The 27,639-nt window shown below is 40.0% G+C and overlaps 1 protein-coding gene across 2 annotated transcripts in view; it reads right to left on the reverse strand.

Moving 5' to 3' along the window:
* Window positions 1-348: 348 nt before the first annotated feature.
* Window positions 349-27,639, reverse strand: part of SLC34A2 (solute carrier family 34 member 2) — a 50,787-nt gene continuing 23,496 nt past the window's right edge. Inside the window, exons 3-16 of one of the 2 annotated variants that reach the window (XM_042871227.1) lie at window positions 24,828-24,977; window positions 20,238-20,293; window positions 14,842-14,950; window positions 14,603-14,740; window positions 13,992-14,120; window positions 13,025-13,168; window positions 12,292-12,403; window positions 10,511-10,706; window positions 9,823-9,918; window positions 7,189-7,309; window positions 6,313-6,480; window positions 4,834-4,950; window positions 4,622-4,746; window positions 349-3,894 (exon numbers count right to left, since the gene is read on the reverse strand). In XM_042871227.1, coding sequence (XP_042727161.1) covers window positions 3,319-3,894; window positions 4,622-4,746; window positions 4,834-4,950; window positions 6,313-6,480; window positions 7,189-7,309; window positions 9,823-9,918; window positions 10,511-10,706; window positions 12,292-12,403; window positions 13,025-13,168; window positions 13,992-14,120; window positions 14,603-14,740; window positions 14,842-14,947 — 2,028 coding nt within the window. In that variant the 5' untranslated portion in view covers window positions 14,948-14,950; window positions 20,238-20,293; window positions 24,828-24,977 and the 3' untranslated portion in view covers window positions 349-3,318. The remainder of the gene's footprint in view (window positions 3,895-4,621; window positions 4,747-4,833; window positions 4,951-6,312; window positions 6,481-7,188; window positions 7,310-9,822; window positions 9,919-10,510; window positions 10,707-12,291; window positions 12,404-13,024; window positions 13,169-13,991; window positions 14,121-14,602; window positions 14,741-14,841; window positions 14,951-20,237; window positions 20,294-24,827; window positions 24,978-27,639) is intronic. The other variant, XM_042871228.1, reaches the window with a different exon arrangement.

Raw genomic sequence — 27,639 nt, forward strand, 5'->3', positions numbered from 1 at the left:
TTGAGCCCAGTGCCACTACTGCATCAGGTGTATCCAGCAGTCACGCAGCCTTGGTGTTGGTCTCCCACACTTACCTTCACTGAGGATGATCTGCAGGGCGCTGCTGGAAAGTATCTCAACCTGTGCAACTGAGCTGAGCAATTCTTCATTTTTTGCTTCATATGACAATCTCTGATGATGGCTACAGAGCTCTCTGAAGGGTTTCTGCAGTGCCTGAAGCTAACCCCAGCTCCTTTACACTATATCACCTCAAACCAGTCTATGTCTGCATCCTCATTTTTCTGCATCTTCCATGATATGTCTACAAACAGATATGAAAATCTTCATTTTTTAAAATTTCTCTTTATTTTTACATTCAATGCATGAGGACAGACAAGATGAGTGTTCATGACGAAGTATAAAGCCATATGCTGTCCCCAAAACAGTAAAAGATAAAACGTGTAAGAGTTTAAAAAAGCATTTTAGAAATCTCGCATTTCCAAAATTCCTCATTGCAGAAAATTCAAATCTTTGTTAGAAAAGTGGAGTTCTGCATCCTTGTGCACGAAGCCATATTACGAAAATACATAGGTGTTTCTCATCTTTATTTTAAGAAATCTGTCTCTGCATTACTAACAATCTTTATGTAACCTATTGGTGGAGCCAACAGCCTCCGTAATACACAGTATGCACAGTTACAAACGATTTTAAAAGTTATATTACAAATATACAGTAGTTCCTTTTTACATTTTAAACATCGTGTGGTTTTCAAATACGTATATATAACACAATCACAAGCCTTTTTCTGTATAACTTATGAAAAGTTCTGTACACTCAAATAATTATAAATAAAGTGTAAATAGTTTTTGTTAAGAGTGGGAGGGACGTTTTCCAGGACATGTTGTGCTGTCAAGTGTTAAACAGAAGTCTGTTTTGGAATCTGCCTAAAACAACGGCACAATATGGCCTGAAGTTCACCAGCAAGGAGGGAGGAGGGCACAAACTCGATACATCCTAGGGGAAAGTTACTGAGGAACATGAAGTACTGATATGTCTGACTATAATTTTTACCCTGATTCTTCTGTAAGAATTGCTTTTCCTCTGATGTTTTGCTGAGAGTTATTATCACTGCTCTCGACAGCTTTACTTCAAGATGCAAAATAAGGTGCATGGTAAGAAATCAGAAAGAGTAGATGGAAATGTTTCCTGTTTCAATGAATGGTCAATGGAAATTCAAGATACCTTTGAAAGAATTCCGCATTTTTCACATATTTTCTCTTTTTTTTTTTTTTCCCCCCCCGTCAAAACAGAGCATGGGAAATGGAACTTAAAGAAACGCAGAATGTGAAAGAATCCAGAACTGGGAAAATGAAATGAAGAATAATTCCACCTTGAAAATGAAATGCTGACAAATTTCTGTTTGAACTATATGGAGAAAAAGTAAATTTGAAACAGAACAGTTTGGTAGAACTCCATTCTCTGTTATTAAACCCACTAAGAGCAGAACTATACCAGAATTAAATTATTTTGAAAATGTACTCTGATGCTAAGCATTTTGTCACTGGCTCATTATTGCAGAAACAGCTGGAATCTCAGCATGAATGCAATTTGCAAACATGTTTCAAGCAGCTCAATTTGCTATTTTCAATGAGAGCTTAAAAAAGCAAATGAAAAAATTTTCCCTTTTAAAACATGTACGAGTGCAGCCTACTAATCCTAGTTCTGCAGAAAACTACCAACTATTCAGAAGTAAATGTGTTATAGCAGCACTGAGTGGCTATGATAAACTAAGGGTCCTCTCAGTTTTTCCATTACAGATTTAATCTACAAATCAACCATGCAAATCGGCTTTACATGATACCGATTGGCCTACACTCTGCCACATGATCTTTTTTCCATTAGTGGTTGGACCTCAGGTACTATCCCATGCTCACTCATATCTAAGTTATTAAAGGCCAGCAGAAGTACTCAGTGTGTCTTTGAAATGCTCTTTTTCTGACGTTGAAATGATACCTTTTGTCAGCCCATGATTCAGTGCTGTCTCGTAAGCATTTACTAAACAATCAGTAATTTAAGGCCTGAGCACAAGCAGCTTTACACCAAGTGCTATACTACCTCTGGATTGACTACGTGTGCTGTTGACTACACTACCTAGGGATTTTATTTGGAATTTGGATTGCTACATACAATTGCCAATAAAGTTCACATTATTTCAAAGGTGGGTGGTTCAGAGCACGCAGTGACCATGCAGAAGGAACGCTCATTTCTCACCTGTTAATGCTGCTGCGTGTCCCACTCTAACCATAGTCTGTTCTCCAGGTTCCCTCGTTTGTAGCTCTAAAGCCAGTCTCCACTCCTACATTTAAATGCCATGTTGTGGCTCAGTCCCAAGCTGCAGACAGATCTCGTGGTGTCAGCCTGGAGTTGGGCAGCTCTCTACACGCCTGTGCCAGTCACTTGTCCTCCGTCCTGCACCTTTCTCTAATTGTGCCAGGACAAGTGCTTATGGGATTACTCAGTGGGCAGGATGGGGGAGGACCATCTAGAGAGACAGACAGCCATGCAACCACACCCTGAGTCCACAGAGCTCTTTCACAGCCACCCAGTGTCTTCAAACCCAGTGTTTAACTTCAGCAGGCAAAGTGATCAGCAATTAATGTTTGGCCTTTAGCTTGAGACAACAAAAGACAGCAGTTCCTGTTCTTGTGTTAAAAGAGACAAAGAGCTCAAAATGGGCTTATGCATACCCTTATGCCAGACTAGGACTCCCAGAGCTCCTGAGGCATGTCCCAGAATTTCATTTTCCTCCACACAGACAACAGATTTTGTCCATATTTGGAATATTGTTTCCTATTTTGACCACTGAACAGAAGCCAGTGAAAACATTTGGATTTGTTTTCTTTTTTACTTTTTTTCTTTTTTCATTTACAGAACCTTTAGGGTATCATAAAGTAACTTCTACTGAATAAGCCAATAGGCCAGAAAGGTTGTCCTACAAGCACATTGTTGGGTTGACTGGTTTTTAATTAATCACGCTCCTTTCATCCCTCTCTTCATAGGACTACATCAAGATTTCTTTTGGTTGCAACTGATAGCATTGGATGAAGGTACCACACAGTAGATGCTCTGTAAGCAAATCTGTCTTTAGCTTTTCAACTGATCATAGATTTTCTAGGGACTCTGTCAAGCTTGCTTGACTCCATTCCTTGATAAGTGATATATCACTGGCTGCAGGAACCTAACAAAATATTCACTCTGTTCTCAGTGCATTGTTCAAGGTAGTTTTCAAGAGCCTGACTGTCCTATGCTTTACCTCTGCTATTATGGGTTGATCCGCTACTATAAGGCTGTGTTGTTTGTGCCTGTTTTTTCAACACAAGCTGCAGCTGGAGCCCTTCTTACACCTCTTTCTTCATCAGCCATTGTAATGGCGTTTTCATAAACCTCCATAGTTTTTAGCTGATTATCTTTGGCACCCTCCTGTTCTGCATTGACTTTGCAGCACTTGGAGAATCTGCAGCAATGCTTCCCACAAAAGGAGAGTGAAGACATAATCATATTGTCCCAGGGCTCTAGGGAGTGCATCCAGACGGGTAGGAAATCCCAGTTTTGAAGCTTCTCAGGCAGTGAATGTGGCCGCCTTGTCTGCATAATATTAACTACAATCACACCAATGAACAGAGCCAACAGGGGAAGGCAAACACCCAAAAGGACTGGCCAGCCCGCCAGTGACAGACCAAATACAAACAAAGGCAAAAGAAAGAAGCAGATGAGAAGATAAAATATAGCAAACCATCTGTACTTGGCTGTTATGTTTCCCAAGCTCTTGCTCATGCGGATTGGCAGCCGGGTAAAAGGCAGCGGGTAAAACAGGATAATCCCAGAGACGTTGAAGAAAAAGTGGCACAAGGCAATCTAAAAGCAAAAAACATTTGAAAAGTTTTTTACCTCAAATGACATTAAATAGTCCTACCCACACAGTAATAACTTCCAGTGGTACTGACTTCATAGTTTCCCTTCTCTTGCTCCTCACTTTGATCTTTTCTTGTCTTTGCTTCTACTTTACTGCTAGACCTTCCCTAGCATGAAAAAAGGACTTGGAAATACCTCACACATACTAAAGATCAAAGATGATAAATAGGTCACAGCATCTCAAAAAAAAAAAAACAAGCATCTGAAACAAGAGAAGCCCAACGGAGACAAGATATCTCCCTGCAGATGGAGAAGTTTTAAAATGCAACACTGTAATGAAATAAATTGAGTCTACCACAAACAAAGCTGGTAAAGCAAGCATCAGGATCCTGAGCAAGGAACTTACAGATATTAGTAACCTTCAAAGGGGGTTACCTAAGAGAGTTGTCAGATTTGGGCACTGAATTCTAAGATGTTGAGATTCAATGCTCTGCAGTCAAGTGGCCAATCCTGCTGGATTTCTGAATGAATTCAATCAGATCAAGCTAAACTTAGGAAAGATTTTACTACATATTGATATGCTAGGAATGCTTAACAGAAGCTTTTTGCTGTAGTAGTTGAAATTAGTACCACATATCAAGCTCAATATCCAGGACATATTTTGTTGGGTTTTCACTCAGAAAAGTTGCAGCTTCTAAATAAATTCAAGGAACCATTGGTTTATACTGACCTGTAATGAATACTTTAATGTACTCCCTGGGCTTGCTAAAGCTGCAAGTATAGCTGTTGTGGTTGTGCCAATGTTAGCTCCTAGGGTGAGGGGATAAGAACGCTCAATGCTTATAACACCGATGCCTAGAAGAAAAGAAATGGCATTAAGCAGTTTTAGAATGATAAAGAAGCTAAAATGTGGGGATGAAGAATAAAATACTGACAACTTACCAACAAGAGGTGTAATAGCAGATGTGAAGACAGAACTACTTTGAACAACAAAGGTCATACCAGCCCCTGCAAGCATAGCCAGGTATCCAGCCAGCCAAGTAAAAGGAAATGGGAAATCTAGAAAAATAGAGGGAGGACAATGCCTTTAGAATAATAAAACATTCCATGCAAAATCATATAACAGAGAAAACCCTACTAAGCGTTCTGAATGTATATATACTGTTTACATGTTGTCTAAAACAAGATTGGAGGTCAGAGTCAGTTCTACCACTTTAAATTTGCCCTCTTATTTGTATTGTCTCCAGCTTTCCCCCACTGGACACACTGTGAGATGGATGTTAGCCTAGGTAGACCTTTGTACTGACCCAGGGCAGTATATATGCTGTAATACAATTAGGTACCAGACATGTTTCCACTGAGCTCAACTCAACACCTTCCACCTGTCTAGAGTTTCCTGGTTATGGCAACCAGGCATTCGCTATGTAGATGGGATCTTCAAAAGGCTCTGAAGACCACCATACTAAAATCATAAGGCTCCTACCTGGTTGCAAGTTGAACATCTAATCATTCATTTGTTACTCTTGCAAATAAAAGCTAATCACACTGATTAGAGAAACTAAGTACAATGGTTCCCTGTAATCTGCAGACTTATGACTTAGCCAAGAGGTCAGGACTTCCTCAGCTGAGATGACACAGAGAGATTCTGAGCAAATCACAAATGAACAGTAATTGGCCACTTTCTACCCAATTATTTTGATTTGGGCAGTGATCTTTGCCCAGGAGAAGACAGAATGGGGACCACTTTGTTTTCTTCCCCATGGCTGTGAGCCCTCTCATACAGTCAGGTGCACGCCAGGACTGATTTTCACTGGTGCAGGTTCTGAAGTCTCCATTCGGTAGAAAATGGAGAAAAGGCAGCCAAGTGGAAAACCAAACAAAACAAGCACCCTAGTTTGCACACAATGAAAGCAAAAGCGAAAATCACCTGGATAACACAGGGAAAGACAGAAAGTATCAATATGCAGGGCTGCTTATCTTACTGAGGAAGTTGAAGAAGGGAACGTGTCAAGTAAAGGAAATTAGATCAAATAATCTCTACGTACATTTGTCAAACTTACTTTAAAAGGAGCGTGCAGACCTTGTGTGCAAGTAGGCAATCATGATCTCAGCACTTCAGTGCTATCTTTTGGGGATGTGAAGATTACATTTCTAACAGCTATTGATTACACATCAGAAAGAGAGCCTGGACTTTAGTCTCTGTTGCTTTTAATCTGCAGTTAAATAGCAAACTGTTCACTAATAAAAATTTTTAAGGAAGAAAATCTCATGCTGAGCTGAAGAAATATTTAGAGGCAACATTTCTGGTTTAATATTATTTTCTTGAAACTATTCTGCAATAACAGAACAGAGGATGTCAGTAAATGTACCCAGTGTCCTTGCTGTTACTAAGAACAAGCTTCAGGGGAAGCAGGTAATTACCAGTGTTGATTGTCTTCTTGATAACACTTGCTACTTGTCCTTTAAGCACAGAGTTTAACAGCTTAACGATCATCACCAGACAGGAGCAAAGAACAAGCAGGGACAAAGCCAGAAGTATGAGACCGATGGCAAGATCAGGCAGGTCTGACTCCGTAAAGAGATGCCGGCCTGGAAAAAAAGAAAAGGAGAACAAATCGGCCTAGTCTCTCATTTTTGTTTCTGATCCCAAGGCCAGCTCTGGTTTGCTTGCACAGCCTAAGAAAATGGGACCGGAGCACACATGGCAAAAATTGAAACTGCCATCTCCTTAGCTGCACAAAATTTGTGTCTGAGAGGGGCTCTTACATGACACTTTCATAAAATATATAGCAGGCACATCTGCAGAGCAGGCAAAGTCTGGCTGACCACGTACAGCTTTGTGCATGGAGGGAGAGTACAACAAAATGTATGAAATCGTGATGTGCTCCTAGCTGGGTGATGGGTCAGCAAGAGATGGCTGTGTGCCTGAGAACTGCTGCTGAAATTCCTGAACAGTGCACCTGGATGGAGATATCCAAGCACCTGCTACAGCAAAGTGACTGTAACTGTAGCACCAAGTCACCTGAATAACCAGGGTGACGTGATACTGAAGACCTCATTTACTGATACTAGGGGGCATGGAAAGAGATCCATGTACTGCCAGATACAGTGATGATGCTGGTAACTCCAGCTGAATAACAGAGCACAAGCTGTTCTGACTGCAGCGATAGAAGTATCTTGTGTACACATGCAGGTGAGTGCCTCGATACTCCTCTACAGTGGTCTGTTAACACTGTTAGAACAATATGTATTTCTGTAAAGGTATTATATCAAAGGCAAAATGTTTCTACTACTTACATTTAGTGATGTATTCTGTTTCAGATATGTTTTTCAAGGTCCATGTCACATTTCCTTCTGACCAACAAAGTTCAGGAGACGTGCAGTTCTCTGAAGGTGGAATTGTGACATTCTGCAGTGTCTAAAGATTGACAGAAAAAGCAGTTGTTTCAGGCAACTAACATTCATTAAGAGCTCGTACAAAATTCTAGGTTTTTTTACTGCAACCAAGAATTCACCAACTAAAGGCAGGTTTGTAAGCTGGAGTGTAACTCAGCTGTACCCTGTTAATGACATGCCACATTTTCTTCTATTCGCCAAATAAACAGCTGTGCTTTCACTCAAGTTGTTCAGCACAACTTTTTAAGGTGAAAATATTTCCCAAACCCGCTACATCATTTCAACCATAGCACCATGTTGTCAGGAGCTAAGAAGCTTAATAACTGATTTCAGGATTCGTGGAAAAAAATTCACATCAGGTTGCAGATGCGGGACAAAGGCATTCCTTTCCAGTCAGCGCCACAATTTCCTTGGATCAAAGCAATTTCTACCTCTTTACTGTCAGCTTAACTGCAGTTAATTAACCAGAGGCTGTGGAGTCTCCTTGGAGATCTTCAAAAGCCACATGGATGTGCTTCTGGGCGCCCTGCTCAGAGTATCCCTGATGGAGAGGGGTTGGAAAAGATGGTCTCTGACCACCTCATCCATTTGGTGATTCTGTGATTCTGAAATGCTGTGATGAGCATTGCACAGGACTGTGACTCAGACTATCACAATACTAGTGCAGTATCTGCTGCTGAATGAGCATTGGTTGGTCACAACACCTTTGTGAACCTCTGCTTTCACATCTGTAGAAACAGAGATGTAGATGTGCAGCTACTACTTTATTTTCTAAAGCTCAAAGATTCTCTAAGAGCTAATCATTTTCATCATGACTAGTATTAGTACTATTGACTTGAGCCTGAATTTCTCTTTATGAAATACAACCTTGCTTACAAGAACTCCAGCTGATAGCCCAGATGACACTGAGTCCACAAGTCCTTATGTAGATTAAGAAACTTCCATGACTGAACTGTACTTCCCCATATCAATACAGCTAACAGCAGAATGGACTCTGAACTACACGCTGCCAAACAGGCGTTATCTGTAAGATATGTTGGAGTGATACTGTCTCAGAAATGGGGAAAGAGATCACATCAGATCCTATTTTGTTGCACCATTCACATTCCCCTTCCAGCTGATGCAGAGCAGCCCAGGATGGACAAAGCCAGGGATGGCCCCACCACGTCAGGGAGCACCTAGCCTCCAGCCTACTGAAAACATCACAGTTCTCTGAAATTCTTTCAGAGAATGTGGTATCAAAGCAGCTTCATCAGACTGAAATGTCTGTCCTTATCTTTTGCTTTAAATACATTCTGCATACATTCCTCCTTGATGTAAATCCATTTGATTTTTTTTGCCAGAAATTAATTTAACTTTCTAGGAATGCAAATCAGTTAAATATCTTCCTCTTCCCCAACCAAGCTCAGTTTAAACTTGTAGGGGTTTCGTGTGACTTTGTAATTTGATTGTACATTGGGGCTATAGTACATAGCCAAAACACAGTCGCCTACAGAAAAATTATCCGTGTTGAAATGCAACCTTCAGCCTATGCTCCCTGTGCCATCATTTGCCTTCTAACAGTGGGAGGACTGCAGGAGGCTCAGGCCCTGCTGAGCTTGCAAGTGCAGCAAACAGGGCAACCAAGAGCTGCTGAGGGATTGGAAGCAGCAGGTCTGCCCCAGTCTCTGCCTTACCTGGGATTAAAGACCCAGTGCTTCCGCAGGGTAACCCGAGCAGAGTTTCACATTAGCATGGCTCTGCTCCTACTGCTATCTCCCATAGCTAGCATTTCACTGGCCATCCGGATAGACATTCAATAGGAGCTGGGCTCCTCTGAAAATGCAAGCACTGAATTTTAATCTCTGCTGTGTGTCCTCAAGTATCTTGTGCATTATGACTTCAGGAGTTAGTTTTATATACACATTAACAAGTAAAGGTCCAAGATAATGCTTTACTTTTAGTTTAGCTGAACAACACAAATCAAACACAGCTCCACGGCCAACCAAAGTACTCATTGGTGTCACTCTGGGCAACAACTTTCTTCATACTGCAGTGTTACACAGGTGAAGATCAAACGATTTTAGCTGCAGAGAGGCTTTGTCCTAGGATAGTTTTTCCAAGAAAGCTGAAGTAACCAACTGCCAGCAGATTACTCTTGCACATATTAGACTAGGTGCTCAGATCGGATAGATGAATGGTGGCAAAAAAGAAAGTTTCTTGGTCCTCCATTGCAGCTTTTTGCACTTTCAAGGAGTCGATAAAAGCACCAAGTTTAAAGGTATTTGATTGTGAAATAAGTGAAAGGCTTGGCCCCAAACCACAAATTCTGATAAGCAGGGCCCTGCATGGTACAGTACCTAAAGCATCCAAGTCAGCTCACCACTGGAATACCATGTTTGGTTTAAGTGATGAAAACGCTAGATTATATTGTGTTTATTCTTCTGCTGCAACAAATACTCATTTAAAAATCTAATTTCACATTAGTATTAGCCAGCTACGGATCAGTAATATCTTTCCTAAGGAGCCTGACAACTAATTTAACATAATACTCACCACATTGGTTTCAGTTACGCACCAAATCTTTACCAGGCTTTTGTTTTTTGCTGATTCGTCGTTAGTAGCAATTGCATTTATTACAGATTTATCAAGCTTTAAGGAAAGAACAACAAACAGCATTATTTCAACTTGCATCATACACTTTTGTTCCACTCGACTCAAATAATAACTTTCATTGGGAAATGAACCATGTAAACCACCCAAGACGATCCCTAACACTGGAGCTGCTGCCCAACAAGGAAGAGGGGCTTTACTGCCAGAGAAGGTTAAATTCTACACCAAATTCTCATTCTCCCCAAATCACCCACACACATATCTCAGCCATTTGATTCAAGCAGCTACACTGACATAACTGCCTAAACATGTTTACTGCCATTTTAGGAGCGGCATGCAATTCATCTGGCCTCCAGCTGCTCCTCCAATGGTGTGTAAGTTTCCCATAATTTATGCTATTTCTTCAAGTCTTATGCAGATCTTCCGGACGTGCCAGGTTGCCTCAAGTAGCATTGTCTGCCAGTGCCTATGCAATAGTCTGATACTCCACCCATCCTATGTGTCACCTGCAATCCCAGCCCTCCTAGTGAGGTCCGTCCTCACTAAGGTGAAATGTGGGGGAAATAGAAATGGGAAATATGGAGCTAGGGCTCTCTGTGTAGCAGCTTAATTTAAGACCTAAAAAGCTTACCTCAATGATGAGCTTTGTAAAAGGGTCTGTGATGACTTTTAGTAGCTCAGGGGCATCATCACCACTTTCAAGATGAAAGGACTCAACTATAACATTGGTGAGATGGTAAAGATAGCCAGAAATGACTTCAATGGGCAACAATGCAAACACAGCAAGCCAGTTAAAGAAATCATGAATTGTTGCCCCAGCAAAGGCCCTAGAAATTAAAAAATAGAACTGCTTTTAATTAAACAATATGTGCACAACTTCCATTTAAATATGAAATCATAAAAGTGGAGATGAAGCCAATCTCAAGGCAGGCATTATTTCATTTCTAAGGTCCCAGAAAATGGCAGCTTTATTACAGAGCTCCACATTTTCTCCAAACTGTTAACCAAGCAAAAGAGTCAGCTAAGGTCACTGAAACAAGAAAAAACTAGGAAAGACAAGTGATCCTTAACAGAAGGCTGCTAACAGTACGCAGTTGAAGAGTGGCTGTATAGCCTACATTCATCTTGCCTCTCTCCTATTTTTGATATTTTTTTGATCCTGAAACAGGATTTGCCTCCAGGACTTATTCTACCTGACTCATGCAGAAGTGGCTCTTTGCAGCCCTCTCACATGTTCTTGCAAAATGCAATTTTGTCTTCCCAGCTTGTCCTCCACAACCTGAAGAGCCACAACTGTTTCCTCAAGGGCACTCTTTCCCACATTCATAATAGCTGTTTCCTAATAGCTCTTAATTCTGTGCAACCTGCCTATATTTGTTTTAAAATATAACTCCTTAAATTAAGCATTGAAAAGGAAGAAAACGTGGAGGAAATATTCCTTGAAATGGTAATCCTGCAATTTACATTCCAAATTGCTTGAGGGGAAATTAGGTGGAAGGCTCAAAGTAGGACAACAAAAGTATTTAGAGACCAAAGTGGTTGTTAAAGGTTACAATGAAATCAACTTATTTAACCTTTTTTTTTTACCTGGCCCAAAACAAATGGGCTACTTTGTCACTGGAGTTTAAGTCCAACACAAACAAGGACAGCAAGTCTTGTAGAAGTATGCTTTGGTACTTCATATGTTCACTATGTCATAAATGATAAGGTACCAAAGCCCCATATCCCTCCCAAGTTTGCTGCCATGAACTCTCAATGATAATGCCAAATGGCAGACTTGTTATAACATGACTGCCAGAACACATCATATTTTCTATGGTTACCATCTTTTGTCTGTTGTAGACTTCCAAAACTTTGAACACTGATGTCTCTCTTAAGTAGAGCAATCAAAATAGTGTAATATCAATCTACTAACTCCTATAATTAAGAGGTAAACAAAGGTGGGTGATGTCCTGGAAGCTGTCTGAAACTTCATCCTTGTGTAAGATCCTATTAAAAATGATGGATTTTTATAAAACCACAAAAATTTGAAGGAACAATAAGCTTTTCTTCAAGTATGTGAAACCATACACCTAGGTATTCTACTTTTTTCTAGGCCACGGCAGGAATGATGACAGCTTACAATTTGCTATTCTCTGAAAGAAAATCACAGAATTGACTTCTTTACTTCCTTATGACAAAGAAAAACAGGATCTTTTTTTTTTTTTTTTTTTTTAAATATCTCCATGGAGATTTAGAGGTCATAAAAGTTGCTTTAGAAGTTTGCTTGCAGCTTTCATAACCAGACATTCAACTTCTGGACAATAGGATTGAATGGCTGTAGTAGAAGAAAACTTACTAAGGCAATATAGAAGAAAATTTACTAAGAAGGAAGAAAAGCAACTTTTCAGATCTAATGTTTAAGTACAATACCTTCTAAATTCATTCCTGTCCCCGGCTTGCATGAGCGCCACAATTGTGTTTGTAACTGAGGTACCAATGTTTGCCCCCATAATGATAGGAATAGCTGATTGTACAGTCAGCACTAGAAAGTAGAAAATGAAGCATTGAATGAAAAAAAATGAGATCATCTCTGAGCTATTTGATCCAGTAAAAATTAACCTATTTAAGGCCACAGGAACAGACTCTCTTCAATGTCACTGGAATAAGGGACTCCATTGCAGATATGTTTGCTTTAACCACGCCCTCAGGAACATGCCATTCCAACAGTCTCGTGATCCCTGCTGTAGTCCCTTGTTATCTCTTTTCATCAGACATTTGATGGACAGAGCAACTGTCTCTTCTTCCCTAGGCATAACCCTCTTTCTAAAGAATTTTGAAATGTTGCCAGCAACAAAATTCTGTAACTGGTTAACACAAGAAAGGTATGTGGGTACTTCCAAACTTAGTACATTTAATGCCAATGTTTCCAGTGATTTTCACTGCAGTTATGACCATTATTCCACTGTTTTCTGCAGCAAATTAACTTTATCTCTCTCTCTCTCTTTTTTTTTTTTTTAATATCAAAGGCATCAGCAGCAAAAGTCTTCCTGCAATCCCTACTCTTAAATTCAATGCTTTTACAACTTCAACACAGGTGGGGACAGTTACATGCTGCACCAAGACTTGTGGGTGATTTCCAGGAAGACACAGCAAGCAGACTTACGTGTAGAGGACACCATGCTGACGATAATGGATGAAGAAGTGCTGGAGCTCTGGACCATCACAGTCACCAAAACTCCTATCACCAGCCCCGCAACAGGATTAGAGAGCACTGAATCATCTTTAAAAATGTCCCCTGCTGCTTTACCTACCAAAACATATTCTCAGTGAGAGGAGTACAAGGTGAAGTCAATAGGAATTAGCATTTAATAGAAGACCATGCAACAATTTAACACGATACATATGCATGCATGCTTGCAAGCAGAAAAATGTACAAGGTGATGTAGCCCAAGGATCCAAATTCAGGTTCTGAAGTCTCAGTTTATCAGTTATATGCCTTATATTCTCTCATTTCAGTGACTACACAAGTTCCAGTGAATTCCACAGAAAACCATATAAAACTAGCAAAAGAGTAAAGACTGTAGAGTAAAAAAGCACATATGCATAGATTTAAATGCTATTACTGCCTTGATGATTTTTGGCAACCTAGAAAGCTACAGGAACAGTATTACTCAGAATTATTAAAACAACTCTTCTTGACACGGTAACCAAAAATCCAGAAAAAAATTCTAAAAAAGCTCACATATTTATTTGATAGCCACTGCTGAATCCATGAGCCAAATTCAACCCTTAAAGAAAGGTAAATGCAAAATTATATTTCAACAATTTTCATCTTTGAATGACTTAGGGGACATTACAGTGCTGAATGCTTCTGTCACTAAAGTAACAGAGCTTCCTAAGAAATTGAGATCAATCTCTTCATCGACAGCTGTTTGGAAACTTAGAAACAAAGGTCCTTTCACACAGAGGAAGGTCAGTCTTCATGCAGAGATACTTCCTTCTAAACCTACATCTCTACACATAAATCTGTCATATGATCTTTAACAGTGATACTTGCAATTTAGTGATTCAGATGAGATTTACTGCCCCATTCATAGCTTATTTTTGATACTTTAAATGTATTTTCATACCTCCTACTAGTTGAAAAGCAGAGCTCAGTATATCCAGAGAACACACGAACATGTAGAGTAATCCAAGCAACATAATAAACTTTCCTATTCCATAGAGTACACGAATAATCTTTCCTTTTCTATCCAGTTCTGTAAAACAAATACATTGTGCATAAAGAAACATGTTCATTTATCTACAGTTTAGTGCAGAAGAAGAGGCTATGGAGCTAAGTACAATGTTGTGACTCCTGCATGTAATTAAATCCAAAATTGCTCTTAATCCAAATTTTAACTGCAGAAGCAGACAGTTCATTTACCTAATGAAGTCTTAGACTGGCCCTTAGTTTTACACATTCATCTTACTGAATAAAGAAAGTTCAATATGAGCCTGAAAATAAGATCACACTACTTTTAGATTGTTTTCCATATATCCCCTTGTGCGTTAAGGAGGGTAAGCAGTATGGTTTCCAATTCCTTATTAGCAGCCAGAATGTCATATCCCAGCTTCACCACTGGGGAACATGAGACAAAGTGTAAAGTCTACATCTGAAAACTGCTCAAATCCTAAATTCAGACATCAGAAATCACGGAAAAAATAAGTGCACATAACTTATTTACTGAGAAATGTCTACCTGACCACTTGACTCCAGTGTCCTGCAGTTCTGGCAGAGCCCATGGGTCTTCTTCTTCTTGCCTTGTCTCATCTATCAATGCTATTGTGGAAAATGCAGGTTGAATTTCCACTTTGTTTCCAAGTGAAGCCACGTTCCCTGATGAAACAGAACATTAAAAATGTTTTAATTATTTTATCTCTTCTCCAAGGAGCCTCAAGCATACATATTTCTGTAACCTGCAGGTCAACACAACTTACCTTTGTGATTTTCTCCTTCTTTTCCAGGCACGTTCTGGTTTTGTTTGGAGGAATCACCAATATAGTTATTGGTTTCAGGCTTGTCTACCTCAGGCCAAGGAGCCATGATCTGTGACCAATAAAGTAGAGCTGATTAAAATTTGTGTGCAGGCAACAAATACAGCTTACAAGGTATGTGAAAAACATGATTAAAAGAGATGGAATGGAAGCAACTTGTCTTCAAACACACATTTTTACTAATCTTTCTGAATTATTCCTTTATTTGTGAAATGGATATCTTAATTAATTTTGAAATCACATTGTTGATTTCATTTGCACAATTTACAAAATTTTATATATATGTATGTCTGAATTTTTGTTCACTTTCAACTGGCATGAAAGCCAAGTTTTCTCTTGGCTTAACCTTGCAAACCTTAAGCATTTCTCTAACTCATTTTATCTTCTTTCAGCAAAAAGCTTTACTTTCTCCCATCTTCAGGTTTTGACATATTACCAAACTGGTAATTCATTCTTCCCCTACTTTGGGTGGTCAAATATGCTAAAAAAAAATCTTCTTGATGCCTTTGCTGGTTCATTCCTATGGAAGGGTGGATGGCAAAGTGATCCTGGACAATTTGAAGGAAGACCCAAGCTCCAGAAGCTCCAGAGCAATCCCTGCTGAAGGACCAGACAAGAGCATCATCGAATAGCAGTGGCCATTTTCAGGACTGTATTTGCAGGTCTGTATTTGCAGCTTCAGTTTCAGTCAGCTCATACAGGCTCTATTTGTGAACCGCTTCCTTTCTGACACCTTTTTAAGTCAAGCATTTAGAATTCATTGTAATATTGTCCAATAATCAAACATCATCAAAATAAGAAATCACGTGGCCAAATCCTGCTGGTCTAAGTAAAAGCAGAGCTACAAGAACATGCGGCAGTCCAAGGCCAGGCAAGATCTGAGGAGGCAGATGTTTCTTGCACCAAAACTTGGAAGATTCAAACCATTTACTTCAGCAACACAGGGAGCCAGAGAGGGGCAAGGTGATCACAGGGCTCCTAGCGATACATGATAATATTTTCATGCTCCCAGGCTTGTAATGCCATTGGTTGGCCCAGCCAATATGACCCAAAATCCAGTGGAAAGAATGGGAGAAGTGAACCCTACACAGAAAAGTCTCACCACAGGACCTGTTTCTTCCACCATCTCCACCACCATACCTGCTGGTTGCCATGTCTTGCACCCACATGGCTGAAACAAAGGTGAGCACATTTGCCTGCAACATTCCTCATAAACAAAGCACCTGCCCCCAACCTTCAAGGGCAGGTGTCCATATCATACAGCCATAAACAAGGCTCAGCTGTGGTTAGCAGCCACTCTTGGGGAGTATAATTAATCATTTGTTTAATCATAATCATTTTGGTAGCTCATGTTTTGTCCCTGCCCATGTTAACAGCCACACATCCCTACTCCTACAGCTGGGAAGGAAAAGGCACAGACAACACTAACAATATACCACTGTAGCAAGTTACTGTTTTCTGCCACTTCCCATGTTAAGAATTTCTACCCTTCCACATTAGCAGGAAGGGTAGCAAAAGATCATTAGCAAAAGATATACTCTTGCACATTTGTTATCAGTGGCATGAGATCCAGCGTAGTTCCTAAGACACGCCAAGATCTCAGAATAAATGGAGGAAAATTGCTCTTGCTTGTTTCAACAAGGTTTTTCATCTGCTTGGAGCAAATTCTGGTATTTTCATCCATGCCAGAACAACCTCCAAGCCCCACCTGTGCCAGAACACCTCAGTCTTGTCAAACAAGTTTTAGTCATACACATTCAGCATTCAAAGAGCTATGAAGAAGAAGCGTAACTGCTCAGCACAAATGCTCCTTAAGTGAAATGCAATCATGAAAATGCATTGGAAAATCAGGTACAAAGTTGTATTGCCAATGTACTCCTTGCCACGGAGAAATACAGGATATACTAAATAGCACCAGTCCAGGAGGTCATCAGTATTTTTACAGCTCTTTTGATAACGGAAATGAAAGATTCAGCCTGCATGACTGGAGTATGGAAACTGAATTGATGCATTTGTTACAGAAACTGGAGCTTGAAAACTTTGGCAGAAAAGCAACCTGTGGTTCTCCTACATAAACTCTTCCAGCTCAAGAATTCAGCAAGGCATCTTAATAAACATCACTCATGTTCCTGAGGTGCTCAGGATTCCACAGGTACGTCATGTATTATTACTGTTTTTGCTTTATATGATTAAATACACTAGAATGAGAATTGAGCACTTCTGTGGTACAAGTTTTTTTTTATAACTATGTTTATATAATTATTCATATAAGTCCTGGTCAACCTCAGATTTGTTAAGGGAGACTTGAGTACTGGACACCCTAACAGTATTTGCCTTGTGCGGCTGGGCTTGCAGTGGTGTTCCTTGAACCCCAATTCCACACAACTGCGATAAGGATGGACAGAAGCATACCTACACAGACCCCTGCAGTGCCACCCAGACTGCCAGCTTTCTCCAGATCCCAGGTATTGTTAAACAAAACAGCAGAGAAGATAACTTATAGCTGATAACTTACACCTGATACTGCAGTTGTCAGAGTCCTGGCCACCGCAACTTACTGTTAATTGATCGCTGCACTACAAGGATGCAATTTTGCCTTCAAACAACTCTTTCTTGACCTCAATACAAATGTCAGTATCTTGAGAAAAACATACGGAAGACAATCCAGATGTTGTGGAGGAGCACAGAGTGACGGGGCTGCCCACATCGCTCCCTGTCCCTTGGATCAGTTGACGTCAGTCCCAGCACCATTGTACACTATGAAAACACCAATAGTTGTTTCCTCTTGAGCACTGATGACAACTGTGAAGGAACATGTTAGAGAATGTGTAGAGGACAGGCCTGTGCCCACACAGGCTGCCAGGAGGAGCTCAGCTAGGCCCTGGGCACAGGCTGGTTACGCTGCTCAGTGCTGTGCTGAAACAGGAGCCTGATTTCACCCGAAAGTGGCAGGTCACAGCGCACTATGCATATTGCAAAGGGCTGAAAGCTAACGCCATGAGGCTGTAACCCAGCCTGTGCCAGCAAGCCGTGCGGCAAAGCCTCTCACACCACAGCACAGCAGGTATAGTCTTTCCTCTCCTTCGGAAAATGCTAACTGTATATGACGTCCTTTCTGGCTGCAAAGGAAACTGAAACCTCCTGCTCCTCAGGGGGAGATCAGCATAAACGGAGGGAACAAATGCTGCAAGAAAACGTGAGAGGTATGAAGTCAGAGCCATGTTCTCTCCCTTACTGCTGCATGTCAGAGTTGAAGTCCAGGGAAGGACAAGAGCGACGCTTGGTGTTACGCAGCGCCCGTACTGCCGTCCCCAGCCACTGCACAGCTGTAACAGTGCTGCTGCTGCTGCTGTACGGCTCTGTGTCAGTGCTATTCTGTCTTAAAGCAGCAACAGCGACAAATCTGTTTATTTTGTTGGGCTTAACACAGAAAATATGAAGTTCCTTTTGCACATGCCTGGACGGTATTGTTTGTACCTCTCCACCCGTGACCATCCACTCAAAGGGCAGGTTGTGCCCACGTGAGAACTACAGAGCTGTGAGCCTGGAACACATCTCACCTACGGGAACAGACCCAACAAAATCAGGTTTTTCTGGGGAAATAAAAAATCCCCAGATTGCTTAAGCAGCTCCAAATCAAGCTTTGGCTTCAGCGAGACTCTCCACACTTCTCTCCCAGCATTCCCACAAGCACGTACCACTTTTTGCCATCCAGACCACGCTGCAGTTTTTTTAGGCATTTACCAGCTAATCTAAGATCCAACTGTACAATTTAGTAAAGATTATATGCAACACATATTTCATAGCAGTAAATACACAGCTAAACAGCAATCCTTCTTATGTACAGTTGGAAGAAATACAGCTTTTCCTCAAAATGTATCATCTCAGACAGAGAAGCAAATCATATTGAGAGGGGGAGGGAAAGACCTTAGCCAGCACAAATTAATTTAGTTTCTTTACATTACTTGACAGTTGTACCCTAGTGCCCATTGCAGCCACAAAGTCCCAAGTGCAGCAGAAGAGAAAATTGGGTAAATAAATGCCAGATAGCATCCAGCCTCAGAGCAAACCTCATCTCTGCCCTGGCACCTCCTTGGGGTTTTTCTCTGAATAAGACAGCAGGCTCAGCCACTGTGTGAGTTTTCAACTAATGTAGCAGCAAATGAGAAAAAAAAGGATGTGTGAAAGCTGGAAAAAAAGTCAGCATTGTACTCACTGCTCTATTCCTATGCATCTCTGACTCTTTTTTTCTCACATCTAACACATGGCAAAGCTAAAAAATAGATAAAACTAAGAAGAAAACTGATGTCTAAGCTACTGCAGAGAGAAAATAAATCCCAAACATTAGTTTTAGCATTCACAACCGGCAAAGCACCACACAATGCCACTTAAGAGCCAGAATGGAGAAACTTCAGTGACCTGCTTGTAAAGCCCAGGAGGTATTTATTTAAATCAAACAATTCCTTTTTCTAGAATAAAGCAACAACAACAACAAAAAATGTCCCCAGCAATAAGGAAACCCAACAAATTACCCCATCCCAAAGACAAAAACACACAGCAAAGATTGGAGAGGAAAGAATAATGACATTAAAAAGACTTACTGATCTAATGGAAGAGCTGCTAATAAAAGTTACTGAGAAACCAGCTGATTTCTGTCTACTGTCACATTAGTTGAGCTAACTGCATTAGACTAATGTATTCCTTCTACCCCAGTGTATCAAACTGAATTAGCATAAGAAAATGTTTCCGTGGAGAATAGCCTGGCCCTGCTGTAGTGCTGCACACACTGCGGCTATCTGCGCCAGCACATGGACCGACAGTATTTCATTCCAATGTTTCATTAATCATATCCCGGGCATTTTCCAGTATCCAGTACCACCATGACTTAAAATCTCACCACTTTTCAATCCAAATAATACTGAAAACAATAACATCTTATCTTATAGGCAGTTATTACTTGTGTTTTTGTTGGTTTTGCTAGTGACAGCTGCAAATACACTGGGTCTTTTCCTGTGATATTTAAAATAGCAACTAGTTACTTGCAAACAAAAAGTAGCAAAGTTTGCTTTTAGAATTACAGTTTGTTATTGCTTCCTTAAAATATAAATGCAGTGAAGCACACAAGCTGAAAATGCTACCAACCGGGTGACATTTCACACGCCCCTCCTGCTCCCTACATTAGCTCTCTGCTGCCTTTTTCTTGAGCTGTGAAAGCAGAGCTGTTGATTTATAAGCTAATTAAGTTTAAAATTTTGGGGGGAGGGGGGAAAGAAGAAGAAGAAAGAAAGAAAACGAAATAAAAACCACAGCACTCCTTGTTCTTAGTTGGTTTTACTTACCACTTCTTTCTCTCCAGGCAACAGAGCGAACGGACCAACTGGGCAGCCACTGCAACCTGCAATATATATAGACAGGTGTTGAGCAAAGTTTGCTTTCATCATTACGCAGTAACATTTTTACAGTCCGAAGGCAGTGCCTACCTCAGTAATCACGATCAACCCTTTTTCAAAAGGAGTGGGCAGCAACCGAGAGTGATAAAACTACAGGCTATTTCACACTTATCACATTCTAAAAAACGTCCCATCAGCACTTAAGTAAGAGTTACTAATGTGTTCATGTGAGTGCTATGGGACAGTTTGTTCCAGCCGGAGAAATTGCAGTCTGCCTGATCACTCAGTAATCTTTTTTCCAATAGTAATTTTCAAACAATATTTTGCAATCTCAGAAGTCTGTCAAAAGGATGCAGAGAAGTGGCAGTACTGTTATTTGCCTGTTCGGGTGCCTATTAATCTGCCTAAGAACAGAAGTGAAGAGGAATCAGATAAAACGTGGTGTAAGTAGGAAACACGTAAGAACTTCTTTGAGAACAGAGGATGAAATTTCCTTCTTATCAGTGCTCCATGTTTACGATTAAGGAGAGTTCATTAGCATTTTGGCTATGGTTCTCATTATAAATGAGTTAAAGATATGAGGACACCTTTGATAACTGCATTCAGAGCACTATCAAGGAAGATTACAATAAAGAGATATGCTACCCAATAAATACAGTAAGCTATTACCAAGAAGGCACAAATCAATATTTTACTGATGATTTTAATGGGGAACTTGAGGGGCTATCTCAGGCACCATATCTTTATTCTCTTTGAATTTTTACTTTTTCAGCAGGCAATCTGTATTGAGAAAGTAAGCTGTAAAGCAGTAACTGAATCAGCAGGTCTGCTTCGTCTGTACATATGCAGTGCTATCTCCTTGCAGCTCAGTGACTCAGTAACTCAGCGAGAAAAATAAAACTCTTGCTTTTTGCACCTTTCAACCTAATAGACACCCAGCCTTTGGGGCTGGGGGCCAGAACCTGCTCCTCACCTACATCGGTCTCAGAAATGTTTAGTATGTGTAAGTGGTGCCTGCAAAGCCTCCACAGCCCCATCTGCAGAATCGCAGAGCACCTGCTGGTGTAAAGCTAACCGCTGCCTTTACCCTGATTACAGGTGATGTTGGAACCCACGGGGACTTGAAAATAACCTGAAGTGGGGAAGAAGTGCTAGGAAATGGCCTCAAGGTCCATTTTCAGAGGCTCCGTTCTTTTAACAAAACTGTCCTTTAACGCTGCCTATAAAAATAGTTGTTTGTGATTGATGACCTCCACCTCAGAAGTAGCTGAAACTTTTGACTGGGAATCCTTCTAATTCTGTAAGCTGTGGTTTATTCTCCTCTGAGTCACTGTTTGTGAAACCCAGCTCTGACGGTGAGAAGTGACGAGATGCTCACCTTTACAGTGCCAGGCTGGGACTCATTCACGTGTGATGACGTCTTAAGACAGGATTTTTATTCCGAGGCTGTTCATTTGCTAAGCACAATATTATGCACTGACCACGTTAATGTTTTAGGCTGGGATCAGACTCATCATGTTTCCAAAAAAATTTTGAAAGAAAAACCTAGTCACTTATGGAGAGGCAGGCAATGCAGGGTCTGCCTCTGGCAGCCTGGGGCTAGTTTTCTGCTTTCAGAGCCTCCATAAGGAGTCTCAAGGCATGAAGGAGGGTGTTCATTGACAGGAGCCTTTGCTTCATTCAGGATCAAAGGAGAAGAGGTTTAAACACTTCACAAGATACCAAGCAGTGAGAGCTATAGCCCAATGCACTAAATTTTCATTCTTCAGGAACAGATTCAAGAGATGATGCTACCGAAGACCAATTTAATTCTTTTTTCCCCCTCTAGAGGCCACAGACCTTATACCAAAAAAAACACTCCTGGATAGAGAATGTTTTCTAGAACAAAACATTCAAGTAAATGTCAAGAGTTATTACTTCCTATTGCAAAGGCGCTAAATTACTCTGCAGTTTCTTGCAATCAACCTACACCAGCCTAAAGCTCACCAGAGATAGTATGGGTTATAGGAGGTGCAACTCAAACAGAGAACAAGAAAAAATTCCTGGCACGTGCAAATTCAGCATGAGCTGAACTCTGTCCAGGTGCTGTTCTGTTTTGCAGGAAGCCATCACACAGGAAGGAAATGTGTCTGCAAAACAGGTATCATCTCTGCAAGTTCTCTTACGGTTTTCCCAAACAAATGGGAAATTTGCTGGCAAGGGGTTGACCCTGTACATCTTTAAAACCCAGGCCTTAGTATAGAAAACCACTGTACCTAAGTCATAACAAAATTTAAATAATTAAAGGCAAGTAACATAAATGGTCATCCCATCCTGGAAAGGTATCAAGGTATCAGAGTAGCTGAAGATGTGTTTTCAAGAACAACAAAATTCACATGATCAAGTCTACTCTTTTAGTAGACACAGCTTAAGAAGACAGCAGGCATGATCAAGACTTAGCTAGTATCAAGAGAGAAAATGTTCATCTGACACTTTAATATTCAATGTTCCATAAATCCAAAGAATGTAGAGCTAAACACCAGATCTTTGACAGGTTGAGACACAAGGAAACAACTGTATGACTCTTTACTGAAGAGTGGTATTACTTCCAGCATTTGGAAACAACATTGTACATTTTAACTTGTTTTGAAACCTTGAACAAATGTAGCCATCTGTATTTGGGAACTGCATTAGTTTAAATTAGTCTTTCCTCTTGCAGGTCCGTAAAGACACAAAGCATTAAAAAGAGATCAGTGCAGACTTAAAGACTAATTACAACTACAACAGTTATTTAGCTAAGGACTTAGCCCTAGTCAGCTGAGGAGAACATTCTTGCATCGTGCAGTTACTGAAAAGAGTTCAAGCCCTGGTTTTCTCTATTGTCTGAAATGTATTTGACATGCAAACATCTTAACAATGCAGTTTGTTAATGAAAAAGCACAGTCAGATATGCACTGTGATTTTGAAATTCCACACTGATGTACAGCTGGGATCAATATTTGCAGCAGACTCTGTCCCTGGTGTTATATAGGATGCCCCATTCTTTTTGTTAAAGAACGTTCATAAATGCTAAAACTTTGCAGTTGATTAACACACTTATATCCCATTAGGAAGTGTAAATTTGTCTTTGAGACTTCGGTGTCTACCAGGAAGTCATCTGGTGGGTGTAAATGCATTCCTGAGAATTTTTGCCCTGCGTTTCTACAATAGTCAGAGATAATAAAGAACTCCTGACTACTATGACAGTAATAAGAAAGCTCTTGATTCAACATATAAAGAGTTTGAAACCTATCACAAGGTTATGAATTACAATACTGTATAGTTTGTTGTCTCTCACATCAATGATAGGTAAAATAATTAATGGAGATACTGTAGTTAGCATACTTCTGGAGCTGAGTAGCAAGTAGAGTCATAAAGAAATCACATTCAACAGAGTCAGTGCCAGGAATGGGTGAGAGAAACAAAATGTGAAGGAGTCACAAAAACTACAGGAAGGGCTTTCATAAATTAAAGGGGAAAGAAATATTCCAACACACGAACAGTTCTTACGAAGGACGAGTATGGCCAACAGCTTTAGACAGATAGATGTTTTTGAAAGGAAAGAGGGACTTGGTTTTCTAATAATTGAGCAGCCCCTCCACTATAGAACCAGTTTATTCTCATTACAACCATGCTTCAAATGTTTTCATCAGTACAAACGCCTCACTGGGGCAAAAGTTAGTGGGGTTTGTGGTTTGCATCCTACATGATAGCAGGTTTCTCCATCAAGGACACACAAATGACAATTACTTTTTTTCTTCTTGGAGACCCTAAATATGTCCTATCCACTACAGGGGAAGCAAAAGAGCAAACAAAAATGTACCCACGATGCAACGTGCAAAATAGCACCAGTGCAAGCCTGAACGTGATTTCAATCAGAACTCATAAAATATGAATTGTGTCACTTTGAAGATGAAAACCCAGACACTGTTACAATATATTTTTATCACAACTGCTCTCAACTTTGATCATTTGTCTTGAATGTTTAACTAAAAGATTTGAGAAAAAAAACAAATCCAAAATGAAGATCTGCTGAATTCTCCAGGGTAAGAAATTTTTAATCACAAAAGAAATCCAATATGATTCCCCTCTTGCTAACCCCTCCTTACCTATTTTATAGTCTAATTCCCACCGCATAGCCCCTTTGCCTTCCTCCTCTGGTTCTCTCTCTCAGTTAATCTTATGTTCCACATCCGCCTACTGCCTCCCATTTTGGACACATATTAATGAATGCAAATAGCGTCTTCCCACTAACAAGTAATGGGGAGGAGGAAGAAGAGAAGAAGTGAAGAGAAATGTGAGAGCTCTTAAATAAATAATAATATTTACACTCTTACATAAACCTTAATTTACAGATCTCAAAGTGCTTCGGGAAAGTAGGTATTGTTAGCTTCTTTATTATTCAAAGACAGTTCAAAGACTTTTTTTTTAAATCCATTGTTTTCCTCCTACACAATTTGTTAACCCTTGGCTGACACTGGACACGGTGTTGCCGGTAGCAGAATAAGCAAGTATAATTACCAGGCAGCCAGCTAAGCGTGTTCACACTGCAGGGAGGACTCCTCTCACGTTCCCAACCTGTACACTTCTGCTGCCCGTGAGCTGGCTGGTTTGCTGGCCTCCACACACCACGCTTGACATTTACCGTTGCCACACTTATTTGTCTTCTACCTAAATGACACGTCAAATCAAAAGGCTGGTTTGATGATGACTTTACTAAAAGAATCTCCCACAGACATACTACTCTTTCAAAGAGTAAATGAGTACTAATTCCACATAGAATTGCACATTTCAAATGAAGTATTAAATACCTCAAATTCTAGTGTAGAAACCAAAATTGACGTTTGTTACTTATTGCAAAATCATTGGTAGTATCTCCTTTCAAAGTTTTCATCCCTGAGATGGCTTTTAGATAATTCTGTCTAAACTCAGATCTCCAGAGGCGATCCGTTGCCATAAGGTGAGAGAATAAATTTCTTCTCTTTAACCTTATTTCCCATACAATTAATTATCCTATAACATGCTAATTTTGTACATATCTTTAAATGAAATCTGCAAAATTAACAGTAAAATTAAACTTTCTGTCATTTAGTGCATCTCTGAGGGAGTAACTTTCCTTAAGATATAGTTTCTGAGCATTAGCAGTTTGTGATTATCAACTAACACTTCTGTCAGAATAACGAGTAAAGGATCTCAGGTCAAATTGTTCAAAGAACCCCATGCAAGGATGGACCTTCTTGGGGTAAGTACAGTAGCAGTTTTCTTGTCATATTCAACAAATGGATTTTGATGCATAGCTGCAAGATCGTACAATTAGATTTCTCTGTGCCACACACCAGAAAAAAATTCTCTTTCTGTCACAGCAATCCATTCCACATAAACTATTTTGATCAAATCCAGCTATCGCCTATGAAAAGTGTGGGTGTTTTTGGAGGGTTTTATTGCAGTAAGCATGGCACTCTGCATGGCACAGGAATCAAACCCACTTCCTTGCAGCTTAAATTGGATGTCAAGTCTTCAGCCTTCACAAAAAATTACATACAGAGAAATGTAATTTTTTGTTCTGTTTGTTTTAAACATAATTCTATTCTCATGGACTTTACGTAGACTTCAGGTGCATACATATTTAAGATGTATTTAGTAAGAGGAGCCACTAGAATAAGGCCATATCCACTGTTAATGGCATGGCATCTTGACAACATTTAAAAATAATAATCTACTAAAGATCACAGTTCCTACTGATTTAGAAGAACTTGCATACACTTATCTACACGCATGTAAGACATCATATTGGCTTGTTCATCCATTTACACAAATATTACTTCAACTTTTTAAAAGGGCATTAAAGGGTTAACGTGACCAATGTTTGTGTTTTCCAAAGGAAGTCTTCCACCAACGTGGGGACACACAAAGCAGAGATTTATTGACTAAATCTCTGAACTTTGGGCTCAGTATTGGCAGAAGGAGGCTTTCAGCAGTGAGGCAGGGAAATGTAACCAAGGAAGTTAAAAATGAAATCAAAGCAAAACGTTCTCTGTTGTGTTGTTTAGGCAACTCCATCTTCAACTTTCTTTCCTAATGCAAACTTTGGCTTGACACTCAAACCAAAAGTAGAAGTACTGCAGTTCTAATTGATATTAGCTATTACTCGTAAAATGATTGTGAACAATTCCACTATATAGGAAAATATAATTTTATATCTCTAAAACAGATAAATTGGTAAACCTGAGTATATAATTGGTTTGCTCTATAAAGGTTCCTCAAAAACCAAACATAACCCCAATGCTATGCTTATTGATGAGCTTAAATTTTCTGGCATCATATGACCTAATTAAGCTGTTGATTTCAGTACTGATAAATATCTTTCTTTAGATGCACAGTCTTCATAATCATTACTTGGTTCATATACTTTCATTAAAAATGTTGCGGTATCAATATAATGACAATAACACAAAACTAAGACTTCCATTTCTCTAAAAATAAGTGCTTCTTTGTAACATGTATGAAATAGTGCAGCAAGAAGACAACTGAGAAGAAGAAAATTGCTTCTTTACTGTACTGGAAGGACTTTTTCTTTAAGCCGGAGGTATCAAGTGTCATTTTGCATTTATTAAGATTTAAACAGGCTTCTCTGTTACAGACGATGCGTAACTCAAGACTTACAGTGTTGTAAAGCCGTAACTTTATGCTAATTTCAATAAATTATGTAAAGCCCATTTACAAATATGTTACGTGCTGTCCTTGATCCCCATGCCATGATCTGATTGGCCTGCTATCCATTTCACAGCTGGCTCTCCAAGTGCCTCATAGGCTGTTACAGTTACGAGAAATATGACTTTATCAGTCTTCTCCAAAAACCTTGAAGTTACACATCAAGATTTTTCACATACCATCTACAATATTAGCATTTCATGTCAATATTATATGAGTTTAAAAACATCCGCAGAGCTTTTTCGTTTGAAAAATATTAGTGAGTAAGAGAGAAATATAGACATTAAAATAGAGTCATTTTCAAAAGGACGTTTTGGAGCAACTCAGAATAGAGGAATGGAGGAGCTGCGTGCTTGCCGTGCCAGGCTGCAGCCCCAGAAGTGCTGCAAGAAAAGTGAATCTCCCTGGTCCTACAAAGGTTCCAGTGCACCCTGCAACCAGTATGCAAAGAACTAAGGGCAGCTCAGCATCCCTTTCTAGAGGAAAGCCATGGGGTATCTTTGGGAACACATGGGTATTTCTTTTGAACTAGTAAACAGTGTGAGGAAGTACAAGCATTCAGAGGAATGCTGGAAAATGTGGAAAATGGGAACATGGAGAACCGTCAACTCATAGAAGCAGT

This window comes from Lagopus leucura, unplaced genomic scaffold (assembly GCF_019238085.1).
Source record: "Lagopus leucura isolate 7727_CA_CO unplaced genomic scaffold, USGS_WTPT01 Super-Scaffold_100004, whole genome shotgun sequence".
NCBI classification, from domain to species: domain Eukaryota; kingdom Metazoa; phylum Chordata; class Aves; order Galliformes; family Phasianidae; genus Lagopus; species Lagopus leucura.